Source organism: Oryctolagus cuniculus, chromosome 9, assembly GCF_964237555.1.
Source record: "Oryctolagus cuniculus chromosome 9, mOryCun1.1, whole genome shotgun sequence".
NCBI lineage: Eukaryota > Metazoa > Chordata > Mammalia > Lagomorpha > Leporidae > Oryctolagus > Oryctolagus cuniculus.
In genome coordinates, this window is record NC_091440.1 from 94,393,922 (window position 1) to 94,409,012 (window position 15,091).

Genomic DNA, 15,091 nt, shown 5'->3' on the forward strand with positions numbered 1-15,091 from the left:
ACTACTGATCCAGCTCCCTGCTAATGTGCCTGGGAAAGCAGTAGAATATGGCCCAAGTGCTTGGGCCCCTGCCACTCACATGGGAGACCCGGAAGAAGCTCCTGGCTACCGCCTGGCCCAGCTCCAACTGTTGCGGCCATCTGGGGAGTGAACCACTAGATGTAAGATCTCTCTCTCTCTCTCTCTCTCTCTGCCTCTCCCTCTCTGTGTAACTCTTTCAAACAAATAAATGCTTAAATAAAAAAAAAACAACTAGCACTTTGTAAGCTTTTTTTAGTTTAAATTACAAAAGAAATATCAAAAACCACCATTTTCATATTCCTTCACTAACACCCCAATTCAGAAAAAAAGTGTGAGCAGAGGAAATGACAATGTGATGTTTAGCTAATTGGTATTTCTTCAGTGTTTGTGCCTATCAGATGGACTTTCCAAGGACACGAGTATCTAAAAAAGATGCTATTACACTTAAGCCTTCACATGCCTTTTCTGTTGGTTTTAAGACGTAGAACTGGAATGGAGACTGCTGGTAATCTATGACACAAGTCTTACTGGCTGAAACTGCGTGCTGAGACGTAAGAGCTAACAAGGATCATCTTCTCTCCTAGGTTTTATAGGAAGACGAAGCTGGTTGGATTTCAGGACATGGAGTGCGTGCCTTGTGGGGACCCCCCGCCTCCTTATGAACCACACTGTGAGTATGATGCAGACGGGGCAGAGGGAAACTGCCCTTTAAGAAGCTTGTGGGGTTTTTTTGAAAGCTTTGTGCCCTTGGCAGATGGAGCAAAGGCCAGGTCTCCAGTGGGGCTTGTACAGTCCTTGCCCAGGCCCCAACAGGACAGAAAGCCCCTCAGCCGTGTGCTCAGGCGGCAGACTGTCCCTTGACTTGAATCACAAAGTGAAATGTAGACGTCTTGCTGCTGCTGGAGCCCATTTACAGCTGACATTCTGCAGGGACAATGCAGACAACCCCAGCCTGGCCCCGGGGCTCCCAGTCCTGATGGGCAGTGTCTGTACTGAGACCCCATGAGTTCCCACGGCCTCCCTTCTGAGTCCCCAGACAAGACCGGGGGGTGGTCCCTGCCTTGCCAAAGAGATCCTCTCCCTCAATCATGTATCAGTAATTAGACTCTTAGCTTACTTTATTCAATGACCTTTATTTAGAGAACTCATTGTGTGCTATAGACATAGTGTATCCTTGCCTTTTTTTCTTTTTCTCTATGTGAACATTGCCTGTTAAATGAATCTTTTTGACCATGTACTATCTTTAGCTTTGAAAGGGTTTTGTTACATGTTATCAGCCTGTGTTGATTTTGAATAGGAAGAAGAGTGGCTCCTCCCTATTCTTTTTTTTTTTTTTTTTTTTTTTTTTTTTTTTTTTTTTTACAGGCAGAGTGGACAGTGAGAGAGAGACAGAGAGAAAGGTCTTCCTTTGCCGTTGGTTCACCCTCCAATGGCCGCCCCGGCTGGCGCGCTGCGGCCGGCGCACCACGCTGATCTGATGGCAGGAGCCAGGTGCTTATCCTGGTCTCCCATGGGGTACAGGGCCCAAGCACTTGGGCCATCCTCCACTGCACTCCCTGGCCACAGCAGAGAGCCGGCCTGGAAGAGGGGCAACCGGGACAGAATCCGGCGCCCCGACTGGGACTAGAACCCGGTGTGCCAGCGTCGCAAGGCAGAGGATTAGCCTAGTGAGCTGCGGTGCCGGCCTCCTCCCTATTCTTAATCTTAAACACAAACCTGACCAGTGAGATCCACAGGTGATGGGACAGGAGAAGAATTAGCAGGTGGGCTCCACTTGCCCTGCACTCTACTTGTGTGCTAGTCTGTGCCAGAGCAAGGCTTCCAGGAGCTGAGCCGCACAGGACACAGGAAACAGCCGAGTCCAGGCGGAGTGGGGAGAAGGGGTATTTTATCCCATGCACGGGTAACTGGCTTTCTGGGGAGCATTGTTTTGGTGTCTTTTCCGAAGTGTGGAGTCTGTCCGCTTGCTTCTTTCTGTAGCAGAAGTCCCCCTCTGAACGAATTGTAAGGGATTGCATCATTTGGTAAGGTCACATCATAATTCTCTTCCCAAGAATGTCAGGGAGATTTGCAGTCTGTATTATTGTGTCTTTACGAAAATGTACTACCTTCTAGTCCTCACTTGAAGCGATAGCAAAGCCAAAAATTCGGAAGGCTCTTTTTAACTTTTATAGAAATGGATAATGATCCTTAGTTTTATATAAACATCTGCCAAATGAGTTACTGCATTAACAAATGCACTATTGAACACCTGTTGTATGTCAGTCACAGTCCAGGTACATCACTTGGCTTTGTTTCATTTACTTTTCTCAGAATCTTAGCATCTGCCCAGATCTGCAATGAGAACACTCGTCCAAAGAGGCCACGGCTGTCTAGAGACAGTCTTCAAAACCAGATCTCCTAACTACAAATGCTATGCTGTTTCTACCACACGTGGCCATGGTCCACTCTGACCCGTGGTTGCACGCTGTGGCTTCAGGTGTCTGGTCAGCCATGGTCCAAGAATATTAAATGGATATTTTGAAAGAGAGGAAGACCACGTTCGCATAACACGTATTATAATATATTGTCATAACCATTGTACATTATTATTAGTTATGTTTTTCATCTCTCACTGTGACTAATTTGTAAATTAAACTTTAGAATGTGCTTGTGTATACAGAAAAAGATGGTATGTATAGGGCTCAGTACAATCCAGAGTTTCTGGCCTCCACTGAGGGTCCTGGAATGTATTTCTGGCAGATGAGGAGGGATTACTGTACTGCCTCTTTAAGAAAAACCAAACTATCTCATCTGTCCCATGTGTTACTTTTTCTTGTGTTATTTGCTTTCACATCTGTCATTTAATGAAAACTCCAAAAATAACACATAAGGAGCCCTGAAAGAGCCTCTTTATGCTGTTGCCCAGCCCATAAAAGTCTTGTCCTTCTACTTGTTACAACACGGTGCCCTGGTGCTACCCGTGGTTCAGCACTGCTCATGTGGCCTAGAAGGCAAGATAAGATGATGCACTTTGGGGCAGGCATGCGGCCTGGTGGCTAAGATGCCAGTTAAGACATCCTTGTCCCGTATCCGCGTGCCTGGGTTCAGGTCGTGTGGCTCCATCCCAGTTCCAGCTCCTTACCAGTATGGACCACAGAAAGAGGCAGGTGATGGCTCAAGAAGCTGGGAGACCTGAATTGAGTTCCCGGCTCCCAGCTTCAGCCCCAGCTGATCCTTGGCCATTGCTGGCATTTGGAGACTGAACCCACAGATGGGAGAGCTCTTTCTATCTCCCTGACTCTCAAATAAGTAATTTATTTAGCTTTCAAAAAAGAATAGATTATGGATCACGCATTGTGGCACAGCAGGTGAGCCGCTGCTTACAACACCCACTTTCTATATCGGAATGTGGGTCTGCGTTCCAGCTGCTGTGTGTTTCCAATCCAGCTTCCTGCTTATGTGCCTGGGAAGCAGCAGGTGATGGCCTAAGTACCTGGGACCCTGCCACCCTCACAGGAGACCCGATGGAGTTTCTGGCTCCTGGCTGCTGCCTGGCCCAGTCCTGGCTGTTGTAGACATTTGGGGAGTAAACCAGCAGATGGAAGATATCGCTGTCTCTCTCCCCACTCCACCCCCCGCCGTCTCCCTCTGTCACACTGCCTTTGAATTAAAATAAACATTTAAAAGAAAGATTACACACTTCATCCCAGATGACCATGTGGAGATGTAATCTGGTGTTGCCCAGTTCGCAGCTGAGAAATCCTGGGGTTTTCCCCCTGTGCTTTGCTGAGGGTTTGAGTTTTCTGCCTTTGGAGTCCTGGTGAGCTCACAAGTGAGCCTCTGAATAAGAGTCTACTTGCAGATTTTCATGTCTTGGGAAGTCCTTCGTCCAGGCTTTGGGGAAAAAAGTCAGTCGGTTTTATTCACACATACAGAGATATTTAGATCTATTGCTCCATGCGTGGGACTTTTCGGAAAGCAAAGCAAACTAATTTGTCAAAGGCCGGTGAGTGGTGTGCACAGCTCAGAGCCTTTCAACTCCCCTAGCCAGAGAGTCTGGTGGTCTCAGGGAACGTTATCCCTTATCTCTGTCAAAGGAAGTTTGCTGCCTTTGGCACCACGCTTGGGAATGGTTCCAGAATACAGCTAATCCCCTCAAAAGAGATCTTGAAGTCTTTGGAGGAAATTATGCAAGGCGCCTTGTGTTTTCATTTCTTCCGCTTTGGGCTTTACAACTCACCCACAAAGAGCTGCTGCTTTGGTGGTTTTTCCCGTCTGAGGAGTTCCTGCACCATTTGGCCTCTTAGCTATGAGAAAGTGACACCTCTCATGCTTTCTCAAGGGATGCGCTTTGTTTCAAGGATCCAGGAGGGATCAGCGTTGTGGTGCATTGGATTGTGAGCACCGGTTTTTGAGTCCCAGATGCTCGGCTTCCAATCCAGCTCCCTGCTATGCACCTGGGAAAGCAGCAGATGGTGGCCCCCAAGTGCTTGGGCCCCTGCTACCCATGTGGGAGAGCTGGATGGAGTTCCTGGCTCCTGGCTCCCACCTGGCATAGATCTGGCAGTGCAGGCTTTTGGGGAATGACCCAGCAAAAGGAAGATCTCTCTGTCTCTCCCTTTCTCTGTGTCACTCTGCTTTTCAAATAAATCTTAAAAATAAATAAATAAATAAATGTATATGAGGTACGGGGGGCTGCAACTTCCCAGAGCCCCGGAGTATCACAGGCCTTCAGGAGAATATCAGCTGGGTCTGGTTCAGTGCCATCGTCCTAAGGGGCGGGCTTCTTCATTTACTGTATGTGTAGCTCGGGTCTTGTTCTCTTGAACAACTACAGCCATGAGCCACATTGGGGCATTTTGCTCAGCAGAGGGCTACATATATGACAGTGTCCCATAAGATTATAATGGAGCTGAAAATTCTCTATCCCCTGGCATTTTTACTGTACCTTTTCTATATTTAGATACACAAATACTTATTACTGGGTGACAGCGGCTTACAGTGTTCAATAACTGGGTGACAGTGGCTTACACTGTGCAGGCTGCTAGCCTGGGAGCATTGGCTAAGCCACGTGGTGTGCAGTGGGCTAGACTGTGTGTGTGTGTGTGTGTGTGTGTAAGTGCCTTCTGTGGTGTTGGCACAACGATGAAATCACTTGATGCTGCATCTCTTAGAATACGGTCCTGTGTGAAGCAGTGCCAGGCACACGTGTGGCACAGGCAGACCCTTTGCAGTCTAGCTTGGGAGGTGTTGAGCAGCGACTCCAGTATTCATGAGCTTCACCCAAAAATGCCGGATGGGACAGTGACCAGTCTGGCAGCACCCTGGTGCTCTAACAGTGTTTAGAGAGCAGTGAGTGATGTGGGGTGCCGGGGTGGCTTTCCTTAACACTGGCTTTTGAGACGTGAGCTAAGGGATTGGCCAAGGGCCCATGTTGTGGGGCAGTGGGTTAAGCTGCTTCTTGCTACACCAGCATCCCAGCTGCTTCACATCCAGTCAGCTCCCTGCTAGTGCACCTGGGAAAGCAGCAGAAGTTGACCCAAGTACTTGGGCCCCTGTCGCCCGCATGGGAGATTCGGCTGGAGTTCCAGGCTCCTGGCTTCCGCCTAGCCAAGCCCCAGCCACTGAGGCCATTTGGGGAGTGAATCAGCGGATGGAAGATCTCTCTCTCTCTCTCCCCCTCCCTCCTTCACTCTATTAACTCTGCCTTTCAAACAAATACATAAATACATATGTAAACAAATACATAAATGTTTCAAAAATTATAAAAAGAATTAAAGGATTGGCCAAAAGAATACGAGCCTGAAAAATGAGGCCAAATGGAGGAGCTGTAGAAGGAGGAGCTCGTGTCCTGCAGCTCTGAGTGCTGTCTGCAGATCAAGGCAGTGGATGATGCTGGACTTGACCTTCAGTCCCGGCACCCTGCAGGTCTTTGATCACAGCCACAAAAGCCATTCTAAATGGAATCCACATTAGGAGGAAATGAGAAGCCAGTGTGAGGGAAGGAATGGAGACAGCCAGGATAGGTGGCGCTGTCGGGTGTCTGTGAGCAAGGGCAGGTGGCAGCCAGGTTGCTGTTTTTTGCTTTTTTGTTTTTTACCGTCATGTGTCACATAACAGGGGAGATGCGTTCTGAGAAATGCACCACTCGGCAATTTGATCACTGTCTGAGCATCCTGGAGTTTCTCTCTCTCTTTATTTTTTAATGACTTATTTATTTATTTGAAAGTCAGAGTTACACAGAGAAAGGAGAGGCAGAGAGAGAGAAAGGTCTTCTATCCAATGGTTCACTCCCCAGATGGCTGCAACGGCCGGAGCTGTGCCGATCCAAAGCCAGGAGCCAGGTGCTTCCTCCTGGTTTCCCACATGGGTGCAGGGGCCCAAGGACTTGGGCCATCTTCTACTGCTTTCACAGTAGCTGAGAGCTAGATCGGAAGTGGAGCAGCCAGGTCTCGAACCAACACCCATATGGGATTCCAGAGCTTCAGGCCTGGGCGTTAACCCCCTGCACCACAGTGCCCGCCCCAAATCCTGCTGTGACACCACTGGACAGTGTATCTAACCATGTGCAGCTGCTGCTGTGTCATCCCCAGTCGGCCATTGGCTAGAAAGGCCTCCTGTGATTCCTGTGTGTGAAGATGGAAGGGAGGTTGAGCGAGATTGTCCGTGGTCTGGAACTGGGGGAGCAACCCCAAAGCACAGGTGACGAATTGGTCTTCTCCCTGGAAGGAGGGTGGCCCCTGCTGTGCCCAGAGGCAGGAGGGTGGGGGTCCATGACCGCCAAGAGTGAGACAGGAGCCAAGGAACTCAGCAGCCAAAAGGAAGAGCAGGTGTTTGAGGTTCTCACTGCAGAGGGGGTGGGGGTGGATTCGGGTAAAGGGTGGCTTTCCCGGTAGCGAAGAGCGTGCAGCTGAAGTCTGTGGCCATGGCGAGGCAGTGGCTTCCCCGCAATGTGGCATCACCTGGGGCCTTGGCCACGGGGAAGAGTGAGGCTGCCACTGAGGCTGCCCAGGGACACATGTAGGTCACACCCCAAATGGGCGGCCCTTAGTGAGCCACGAACGAGTCTCCAAAAACGAAAGGCTGCCAGAGTAGTAATAACACAGAAATGACTGTACATGAATGCAAACATATTCTCCTATATTCGTGGAATAACTGAAACCATCCACGCAACAGCAGAAAATAAGCTAGGAGCTCCCCAAGTTTCTGTCCACTGTCGCAGGGGCCAGCCCCACTCCCTTGTCTGGGGTGATGTTGGCAAGTGTCGGGACTCCCCCAGGGGTCATCATTTCTCACTGTGGAGTGGAGGGGTCCCTGCATGCTAAGGTTGCTGGGGGTACTAAGTGAGACTGCAGATGGAAACAGCTTAGCACTGGCTCTGGCCACCCGCAGGATCTCTAAGCTGTTGGCTGCCTTCCTTGCTCCTTCTGGTATGCAGTGCATTTGGGGTGCCTCCCAGCATCTTGGGGGAGTGCTGTCTTGAGGGAGAAGTTGATGACTGCCCAGGAAGTGTGGCATTTAACTGAGGCAGTGGTTCGAAGGACAGTGACGAGGTTAGCACTGCATGTAGAAAGCTCTGCTAAACAGGAAATGACGTACTGGGGACTGAGGAAAATTCAGAGAACACATGAGTTCTCTGCGGGTGAAATGTGTAATCAAGAATGCCTAGGCTGGCACTGCGGCTCACTAGGCTAATCCTCTGCCTGCGGCGCCGGCACACCGGGTTCTAGTCCTGGTCTCGGCGCCGGATTCTGTCTGTCCCCGTTGCTCCTCTTCCAGGCCAGCTCTCTGCTGTGGCCAGGGAGTGCAGTGGAGGATGGCCCAAGTGCTTGGGCCCTGCACCCCATGGGAGACCAGGAGAAGTACCTGGCTCCTGCCATCGGATCAGCATGGTGCTCCGGCCGCAGCAGCCATTGTGGGGTGAACCAACGGAAAAAGGAAGACCTTTCTCTCTGTCTCTCTCTCTCTCACTGTCCACTCCGCCTGTCAAAAAAAAAAAAAAAAAAGAAAGAAAGAAAGAAAGAAAGAAAGAAAGAAAGAAAGAAAGAAATACATTAAAAACAAACAAACAAGAAAGAAGTTTCTCTCCCTCTCGACTCTATCCATTAGAGCAGTCTGGAGAAGTACTGAAAATACAGTGTCTGTGAGAGACAGTAGAATCAAGTAGAACACAGCTTGGGACTTGATGCCGTAAGTTTTGGTTTCACAGCTGTGCTTGGGCAGATCGTCTCCTGCTTTGAACTTCCCTTTACAAGATGATAATACACATGTCTGTAGATTCAGGATAGAACTCAGTGCACTGGGATCAGTAACATGATCGCTGCCCAAGGCTAAGCTCAGTGTGGCTACCTGTGTACCTGCTGATGGCCCCATCAGCCCTGCAATGAACTCTAAGCACTTCTGCAAGTAATATCAGTCCACCCACATGCTCTCGCCACTCGCTCATAGCATGTGTCTGTGACAGTAATTCATTGGGCCTGGAGCACAGGGCAGATGGGTGGCATTACTGTAAATCACAGATGAATAAAATACACCCAAGGGGCCAGTGTTGGGGCAAAGCCACCACCTGCCACGCCGGCATCACAAACAGGCACAGGTTCACGTCTCGGCTGCTCTGCTTCTTATTCAGCTCCCTGCTAATGGCCTGAGAATTAAAAGCCACCCTTTACATAGAAATCCCAACTGCAGGCTTTGCTCTTATCCTATTCTGTCTTTAGTTCCTAATCACAGGCACCCATTTCGAACATTCAGGAGAAATAGGGAAAAACACACAAGAAATCTTAGACTTGTGTCCTGCCTCGGGGCTGATAAGAAATGCGGATTTTGTAGGATCTCTTTGAGCAATGTTTACTTAATTTGGACCGAATACTGTGGTTGGAACAAATGGATTTGGAAAAATGCAAAGCGGTTTTCATCAGAGTACAACTTGATTTAAGTATGTTTAACCTAGATGTTTGCTTTGTTCTTGGGAGCTTTGTAAAACAAGCCGCGTGATCCTGAGATAAGCAATCAGATAAATCACCGGGTGGGAGAACCAGCATGACCTCTGTGCGCTTGCAGCGATTTAGGAATTTTGCATGGCTCAGTACTCCCAGCAAACAATGAACAGTTCCTGGTACCCAGAAACAGTAAATCACAGTATCAAAAAAATGAAGATTTTTCCAAGGAAATTTAACATATCCAACACAGACGATTTCAATGCATGCTTTCAACAGAAATTTCTGCTCATTAATGATAATTTTTAAAGTTTAGTAGGAAAAAAGAGTAGGGACCCCAGCCGTCCCCTACACAAAACATTTCCAACGTTGGAGCATTGCAAAGCAACCTACAGCATCTCAGCATTCCTCTCTGCAGTCTTTTTCTCCGCCTGTACCGCGGATGTCTTCTAATCCCTTCACCTCACATGCAGCTTTTTCTCACACTACTCATACGCATTGCTTGGATGACTTTATTGAGTGAAGTGTCTTTGGACTAAGTTGGACCTGGAGAATTGCCTGGATTGCACATGACACTCACCTTCTTCGCAGGATGCCTTACTACATTCATGTAGTTACACCAGTTGGGGCCCACAAGTGTGTTTATAGATCCAAAAGCACAATGCAAGGGCATTTCACAAAGTTCCCGGAAAAATGGAATTAAAATAGACTTTTTTTTTTTGGTGCAAAGCATTTTGAAATCCTTGCATAGCTTTTTGATAATATGGGTTTTCCATGAACTTTTGGGAAAACCCTGCTATTTTTGACTCTTGACATGCAATGCTGAGTGCCTGCTACACATCTCTTTTCAAGAAGACCAACAAATATTTGAGAGAAATTCAAAACCTTTTGACAAGCAATACCAATAAGGATTTCAGGTTTTCTTTAAGTGTGGGGAGGGGAATGGAAGGAGACACAAGTTCCTGGTTGACTTGACTTCAGTTGCTTCCTGAATGTGTCAGCCAGCTCAACACTGGAGCTCAGCAGCCAGTCCCTGGTCTTCTCCCAGCACCCAGTGCTCGTCATCCTGGGGACATTAAACGCCTGTTGGATCTGTTCAGAGCAAATGACAACATAACGAGATGCAGCAGATATGCATGTCATCCTACATTTGCTGGGAACAGTGGGTGATTCCGATTCTGTGTGTGTATGGTTTTCTGTGTCCGCAGCAGAGTTCTTCTGATGAGTTAGCTAATATTTAGTGGGCTGCTTTTCCAGAACACTCGCTGGAGCTCTGCAGTGTGGGTCCACAAAGCCAGTCTGTCCTAATTATAAGGGCTCAGCTTACTGAGGTCTTTCCAAGTCGGCTGTGGTCCTCAGACCAAGACTCCTCCGTGTCGGGCCAGGAGGTGCAGCTTGTGGAACCTGGGTTTGGGGCTTGTCTTGGGATCGGGTGGGTACAGCTGCTGCATATTTTAAAGAAAGCCTAATACAGTTGAGAAGATTGGGGCTGGGGGTCTCCGGATAGGGAAACCTGCAGACGTCAGCTCTTCCCTGCTCAGCACAGCTCTCAGGGGAGGGCACAGGAAGACAGAGAGAGCCGAGGAAGCTCCGCAGACACAACAGCCCATGGCTTATGGGCTAGACAGAGCCAGCCCTGCCGGGACATGGGAAGCAGGGATTGCCTGTGATCTCCCGTCACACAGAGTCTGGGTTAAGGCACTATCGTGCCTCCTGTCCCACCTTCCGCTGTCTGCAGTCCCCTGCTTCTCACATCTCTTTTGTCTTTGGCGGTGCTGTGTGCTTTTGTTATTTGATTGAGAAGTAACATGAAATAGTAGTGGTTCTAAGTTGCTTTCACGGAAATGCAGTAAATTCAGCTGATAATTCAAAAATCCACCAGGTCTCCCTGCAGTCTCAGCTCCGTGTGCTGAGCGGATGCCTCTCAGTGGTGCTCCGACGAAATTGTTGCTTTTTGGTTGTGAGTGTTGCTCTATCAAACCAAACCAGCCTCAGTGGAGGGAATTGGAAGAGAGGAAAGAAGCTGACCCGAGCCCGAGAATTGGATGCAGTGAGGTGCAAGGGCGTCCTACAGTCTCAGAGTGGGGAGTCAGGACACACTGTGTTCTTGTGCCATGTAGCACACATCCTCATGTGGCACCCTCAGACTGTCCCTCCAGTGTCACTCAGAACCATAATTAGAGTTCTCATTATTAGTCTGGGCTCCAAAAAGCGGTGGGGCAGTGATCACATTGCATTAGCTGAAGTAATTTTAAGAAAGCTGTTATTCATTTTAGGATGATTTTCTATCAAAAATAATTCATCCTTTTTTAAAAACTTATTTGCTTACCAAGGTCCAGAATTGTTCTCCAAAAAGATTTTGTGGGTTTGTTATCACTCCTATTTTCTGAGGATGCTGAAAATAGCTGGGCAATTTAAATGTCTTAGAGAATAGTGCACCTTTGGTGTACTTGCTTTGTGTGATTATTTAACTGTTTCAAATATGAATCCTCCACGTATCTCTCCTTAGCCCTAGTTTCACTAACGTTATAGAAATCAGAAGATTCTTTAAAAGGTTTCTGAACCCCACGTGCTCTGCATTCACTCTGTTCTCCTCATATAAATTGTTTAATATCTATAAGCCGTTACCTCTGTCACAAGTGAAAAGGACAAGGAAAAGTTAGTGCCTCGACTGAGCAGGTGGACTGCCTCCCTGGTTCCGGAGGTGCTCTTGAGGGTGCTGTTTTCTGGGACAGTCGGGGAGACGCAGGGGTCCTGAGCAGAGGCCTCGGGAGCCCACAAGCTTTGATCAGGCCTCTGAGAACAGTAGCAGTTGAATATTATCCAGTTTCCAGTAAATCTACTCCTGTAGCTTTCAATCCTCAGCCTCTTTTAGACGTTTCAAGCTAATGAGCTGGCTTAAATATTTACTCACGAAGCAGCAGGCTGTGGTTTTTGAAAGGGCATCACTAAATTAAGTGAATTCTAGATTAAGGATTGTTTATCTAGAAATATATCCAGTCGAGCAGGCCACTAAGTTGCGGGCTTTTACAAATGCATCAGTGACTTGTGTGTGTATCCATTAAATGTGTAAAATAAATAGATATGAGCTCATGGGGAAAAGCCGTCTAAGAGTGGAAGCTGGGCCTCAGAGGTGCCTCCTTTTCATACGGGGAGCATTTACTCTCTTGCAGGACGTGTGCCAGAGGCGGCTCTGTGTGCGCTGCAGGCTCACATTCTAAAGGCGACCAAGCCCTGTGGCCTTACCCTACGGATTGAGATCCCTCTGTCTTTAAACGCGGGCGAATGTCTGGCCACTGTGTCAACTGCCTAAGGAGCGGGGGTTAACTTGAGAAACGTGGTTCTGAGAAGGGAAAAGAGAAGCACCAGCAGAGCGGAAACAGCAAATGCTTCTTCAGTCCATCCCAGACGCTTCGTCTGCCTTTCCCAGCCTCCCTCTCAGTAATTCTCCGAGGTGTGCGTTTTGTTAGAATCCTCACATCAAATGGAGGAAAGGGTCACTTGGAAGAGGAGCTGGGATTCTCACCCAAGTCTAACAGCGCAGCACCAAGGTCAATACCGCCTCTCCAGGCAGATTCCGCAGGACCAGAATTAACAGACCATGTGACCATGGGGGATTGGTCCAGGACCCCCCACGAATAGCAAAGTCCACAGATGTTCAAGTCTCCTACATAAGATGATACAGAATTTTCACTTAATCTATGCAATACTCCAATATACTTTTTTTTCTTTTTTCTTTTTTTTTTTTTTTAAACTTGCAGAGTGGACAATGAGAGAGAGAGAGACAGAGAGAAAGGTCTTCCTTTGCCGTTGGTTCACCCTCCAATGGCCACCGCGGCCGGCGCATCACGCTGATCCGATGGCAGGAGCCAGGTACTTCTCCTGGTCTCCCATGGGGTGCAGGGCCCAAGCACTTGGGCCATCCTCCACTGCACTCCCTGGCCACAGCAGAGAGCTGGCCTGGAAGAGGAGCAACCGGGACAGAATCCGGCGCCCCGACCGGGACTAGAACCCGGTGTGCCGGCGCCGCAAGGCGGAGGATTAGCCTAGTGAGCCGCAGTGCTGGCCAATATACGTTTTTTTTTTTTAAGATTTTATTTATTTATTTGACACGTAGAGTTACAGACAGTGAGAGGAAGAAACAGAGAGAAAAGTCTTCCAGCCGCTGGTTCACTCCTCAAATGGCTGCAACGGCTGGAGCTGGGCCAATCTGAAGCCAAGAGCAAGGAGCTTCTTCCAGGTCTCCCAAATGGGTGCAGGGGCCCAAGGACTTGGGCCATCCTCTCCTGTTTTCCCAGGCACAGCAGAGAGCCAGATCGGAAGAGGAGCAGCTGGGACTCGAACTGGCACCCATATGGGTTGCTGGTGCCCCAGGTAGAAAATTAACCTACTGCACCACAACGCCGGTCCCCAATATACTTTAGGTCATCTCTAGAACACCTAATACAAGGCAAACATTGTATTAATAATGCTGGAGCCAGTGCTGTAAGGGTTAACGCCCTGGCCTGAAGAACTGGCATCCCATATGGGCGCTGGTTCGAGACCTAGCTGCTCCTCTTCCGATGCAGCTCTCTGCTGTGGCCTGGGAAAGCAGTAGAAGATGGCCCAAGTCCTTGGGCCCCTGCACCCACATGGGAGACCTGGAAGAAGCTCCTGGATCCTGCTTTGGATCGGCACAGCTCTGGCTGTTGAGGCCATTTGGGGAGTGAACCATCGAATGGAAGACCTTTCTCTCTCTCTGCCTCTCCTCTCTCTGTGCAACTCTGACTCTCAAATAAATAAATAAATCTTTTAAAAAAATAATGCTTACACTGTATTGCTTAGGGAAATAATGACAAGAAAAAGATCTGCACATGTTGAGTGCAGACACAATTTTTCAGTACTGTAATTTAAAAATTGAGAAAAAAATCAATAACTGTAAATGAGCTGTAGGTGCCAGCTTTGTGGCACAGCAGATTAAGCTGCCGCCTGTGTCCCGGGCATCCCCTAGGTGTACCAATTCTAGTCTCAGCTGCTTTGCTTCTGATCCAGTTTCCTGCACCTCGGAAGCAGTGGAAGAAAACAGGACCCAAGTCTTCAGCCCCTGCCACCCATGTGGGAGACCCACTTGGAGTTCTTGGCTCCTGGCCTCAGTCTGGCCCCAGCCCTGACTGTCAGAGCTACTTGGGGAGTGAACCAGCAGATGGAAGATCTCTCTCTCTTCCTGTCTCTCCCCCTCTCTCTGTAAGTCTTTCAAATAAATGCTAAATCTTAAAAAAAATAATAAAATAAAATAAAAAGGGAATGGAATGTAGAGGGCCAGTGCTGTACCACAGAAGGTAAAGCCACCGAATGCAGTACCAGCATCCCATATGGCACCAGTTCAAGTTCCAGCTGCTCTACTTCCAACCCAACTCCCTGCTAAAGTGCCTGGGAAAGCAGCAGAAGATGTCCAGGTGCTTGGGTCCCTGTACCTACATGGGAGACCCAGAAGAAGCTCCTGGCTCCAGACTTCAGCCTAGCCCAACTCTGCCCATTGCAGCCATTTGGGGAGTGAACCAGTGGATAGAAGTGGATAGAAGATTCTCTCTCTGCTTCTCTCTCTGTACTTCTGCATTTCAAATAAATAAATCTTTTTTTTTTTTTTAAAGAAAATGTAGCAGAATATTAAAATGGGAGCTTAAAGTAAAATTTCACACAGGAATTAAATTTTTAAGATAATATCCCACCTTGGGCTTTCAAATATTATTTTAACTGCTCCATTTATTCTAACCATCTCAGAGTATATTAAAGGTTCATGAGAGTTTTATTTTGTATTATAAATCATGTAGTAATTTTCTTCATTAAGTATTCAAGAAACATCTTTTTTGATACTTACTTGATTGTAATTTTAAAAAGGAAGGATTCATCCTCTTTTTAAAACTCTTCCAACATATTTTTTAAGTTTTACTGAAATACGATTTACATACTAGAAAATGCAGCAAGTGTACAAGTCAGCAAGTTTTGACATGTGTGCATGATGTGATCCTGTCCCCAGGGAAGACATGGGACACTTGTGGTTCTTTTTAAACGTTGGCTGTCTGAAGCAGTGGCCTCAGAGGCCTTCGCTCTGTGAACTGTCTCAAGGATGCGGTCTACGCATCTTTTGGTTCTCCTACTATTTTAGAATTCAC

The 15,091-nt window shown here is 47.9% G+C and overlaps 1 protein-coding gene across 3 annotated transcripts in view; it reads left to right on the forward strand.

Annotated features, from left to right (window-relative positions):
- TNFRSF19 (TNF receptor superfamily member 19) overlaps positions 1–15,091 on the forward strand; it is a 105,960-nt gene that overhangs the window by 55,008 nt on the left and 35,861 nt on the right. For all 3 annotated transcript variants that reach the window (XM_008259905.4, XM_008259906.4, XM_008259904.4), the window contains exon 5: positions 606–691. In XM_008259905.4, the coding sequence (XP_008258127.2) occupies positions 606–691 (86 nt within the window). The remainder of the gene's footprint in view (positions 1–605; positions 692–15,091) is intronic.